Genomic DNA, 3,098 nt, shown 5'->3' on the forward strand with positions numbered 1-3,098 from the left:
GGAGGCACGTTGGCGATTGGGGGAGGGGGAGATGGGCAGCGACCGGCTCAGGCTAGGGTTTTTTTGGGGGGGGTGAGGCCGCGGACCGGCTCGGCTAGTTTTTTTGGCGGTGGGGGAGGCCACAGTCGGCTCCGATTAGGGTTTTGGGAGGGGAGGGGGGCGTCGACGCCGAGGATTTATACGGGTCCAATAGGGGGTAGAGGAGAGGAAATAGGATTCAGGGAGGATTCGAGTGATTGTTCGAATTGGAGGAGAAATGGGCATTTTTTTAGGCTTAACCCCTCAATTTTTTGACAAGTTTCTTTAGGGGTGGTTTAGTCAGGGTACAACTCCTCAAAAGGTTCCTTCTTGAGAAGTTACACGATTGGTTTCCAGGGATAGAGACTAGAGATGCCCTAAGTTTGGGCCGCCGCCGGCGGTTCCTCCCGCCGAACCCTACTCCGCTCTGGATCCTCCCCAACACCATCCCGCCGCCCCTCCCGCCGGCGCGATCAGACCAATCCATGGTCGGTTAGATTCCGCGTGAGGTTTTCGCCGGGGGTCGTCTTGGATTCCGCGTCGGTTCCGAGTCGATCGAGGAGCCCTTTCCATATCCAACACGCGGCAACTCGATCGATCGAGTTCGCGTCCCCCAAGAACTCGGCGCCCCGTCTCGCCGAGATTATATATAGGCCCGCGAGCTCCACGAAGATCCCCCGTCATTGCGGCGGCGTCCAATCCAAATCCAAAGAGAACTCATGAGAGGGGATCGATCGGCCATGAGGGTCACCCGAGGTATGCACCTGGAGGCCGAGGTCGCCCGGGACGTGTGGCGCGCCGGCGAGGTGGTCTGGGGCAACGGACACTCGTACGTCCTGCGGTGGTTCGACGGCGGCCCAGACTCCGGGCGCATCCCGAGGGCGGGCGTCCGGCCGCTCCCGGATCCAGCCGTCAAGCTGCCGGCGGACCTCGCCGCCGGCGACGACGTTGATGTGTTCCACAGCAACCTGTGGAAGCGCGCCAAGGTCGTGGGCGCCGCCGGCCACGGTCAGTTCGAGGTCAAGATCGCCGACTCGACCGAGGTCGTTGAGGCCGACCTGAGCGTGCTACGGCCCTGTATGGTGTATGGCGGAGGGGAGAAAGGCTGGGCTGTGATCCAGAAGGTAACGCCATCGTTGTCCCCTTCATCTTCTCCCCACTCGCGGCCTCCTCCTCTTAGATTCAGTAACGTCTGCAGATTCTTGTTTCGCTGACGGCGTCTTGCCCTGTTTCTTCTTCTTTCTCTTCGCACCAGGGTGACAAAATCCCCGTCGCAAGCGCCCAGCCATGGCGCCCCGTCGCTGGCAAGAACATCAAAAGCAAAGCCAATATCAATGGAGGCGGCAAGTTCGCCGCGCATGCCACCAATCTCAATCTGGGCGGCAAGACTAAGCGGAGCAACTACGCGGTGGACGCCGACATTGTCCAGGACGTCAAGAGATTTCAGGGCAACGTCTTCTTGGCCAAGAGAGAACCCGCAGCAAGGTACGGTGACAGCAACATAGAGGTGATGGATGTACACCCAAGCCATTACCTCAAGAAACGGGAGCAGGAGACCAGCAACAAACCCAACGATGAAGAAATTGATGTGGTCGGAGGAGGAACGGACAGCGACAGCGACGATGATTCCAACAGTAGCAAGTCTGATCCATCGTCATCTGCTGACAGCAGCGACGGAGACAGCAGCAGCAGCAGTGGCAGAAGCAACAGCAACGGCGGCCGCGCAGTTCCCGTCACCGGCGAGCATTGCCAAGAAAATCAAGAAGCTGCGACTCCAAGCTGCGAGGAAGAAGAGGAGCAAGATTCCGAGGAGAGGACAGAGTCCCATGCCAGCGCGGGAATGCACCACCGCCTGGCCGATGAGGAACAGGTGGTGATGGTGAAGCAAGATCAGCAGGTAGAGGAGCATGATCACCGCGTCCATGGCCTGGAGCTGGAGGCCTACGTGAGCGTCATGAAGGCCTTCTACTTCACGGGGCCGCTGACCTGGGCCAAGGAGGAGCTGCTGTCCGACCTCCGCCTGCAGCTCCACGTCTCCAGCGACGAGCACCTGCGAGCGATATGGCGTCTCAAGGGGAAGAAGTAAAGAAACTGCAGGCAGGCGTTTCAGTTCAACGGCGGCTATTGCTGATTGCTCTAGTTTGTAACCTGTCAATCTGTGATAGATTACTGTACGTAGTTGGGAGTGTCAAGTCAGTCATCAGTTGACTGGATTTGATTTGGATCTCAGCCAAAGTTTGATTATGATCATTTTGGGTCCCAGTCAAATTTTGATTTTGAAATTTGGGCCTGGATCATCGGTTCCAACTTCCAAAATTATTGCTGATTGCTAATTTGTCACCGGTGATAATTCATTGTAGTTGGGACTTGGGAGTGTCTAATGATCATTGGACTGAAATTGATTTGGGTCTCAGTCAAATTTTGATTTTGATTGCTAACTTGTAACCTGTCAATCTGTGAGAGATTAGTGTACGTAGTTGAGAGTGTCAGTCATCAGTTGACTGAATTTGATTTGGATCTCAGTGGAAGTTTGATTTTGATTTTGGGTCTCAGTCAAATTTTGATTTTGAATTTGGGTCCCAGTCGTAGGTTCCAACTTCCAAACTTATTGCTGATTGCTAATCTGTCACCGGTGATAGATCATTGTAGTTGGAGTGTCTAACGATCATTACACTGAAATTGATTTGGGTCTCAAGTCAAATTTTGATTTTCATTGCTAGTTTGTCACCTGTGAATCTGTGATAGATTACTGTAGTTGGGAGTTTCAGTCATCAGTTGACTGAATTTGATTTGGATCTCCGTCAAAGTTTGATTTTGATCATTTTGAGCCCCATTCAAAATTTGATTTTGAATTTGGGTCTCAGTCATCAGTTCCAACTTCCAAACACTTAGATTCTGTGTGTTTGGGATAGTCCTGACGGTGGACTCAACCACTGAAATCTGAAAAATGAAAAACCTCTGCTCTGTTTTTATCAGCAGCTCTACAAATTGGAAGGCTCCAAATAATTGACAAAATCCAAAAGTCTCCACAAATATGAATGGAAAACTAAAGAAAAGATTAGTAGACCAGCAAGAAAATA

General features: G+C 52.7%; 1 protein-coding gene across 1 annotated transcript; it reads left to right on the forward strand.

Annotated features, from left to right (window-relative positions):
* The first annotated feature begins 390 nt into the window (after positions 1-390).
* Positions 391-2,337, forward strand: LOC125545377. The gene is made up of 2 exons (XM_048709332.1): positions 391-1,142; positions 1,274-2,337. Exons 1-2 carry the CDS (start codon positions 738-740, stop codon positions 2,102-2,104), a joined length of 1,236 nt encoding a protein of 411 aa, XP_048565289.1. The 5' UTR covers positions 391-737; the 3' UTR covers positions 2,105-2,337.
* The last annotated feature ends 761 nt before the right edge of the window (positions 2,338-3,098 follow it).

This window comes from Triticum urartu, chromosome 1, assembly GCF_003073215.2.
Source record: "Triticum urartu cultivar G1812 chromosome 1, Tu2.1, whole genome shotgun sequence".
Classification (NCBI taxonomy): Eukaryota; Viridiplantae; Streptophyta; class Magnoliopsida; order Poales; family Poaceae; genus Triticum; species Triticum urartu.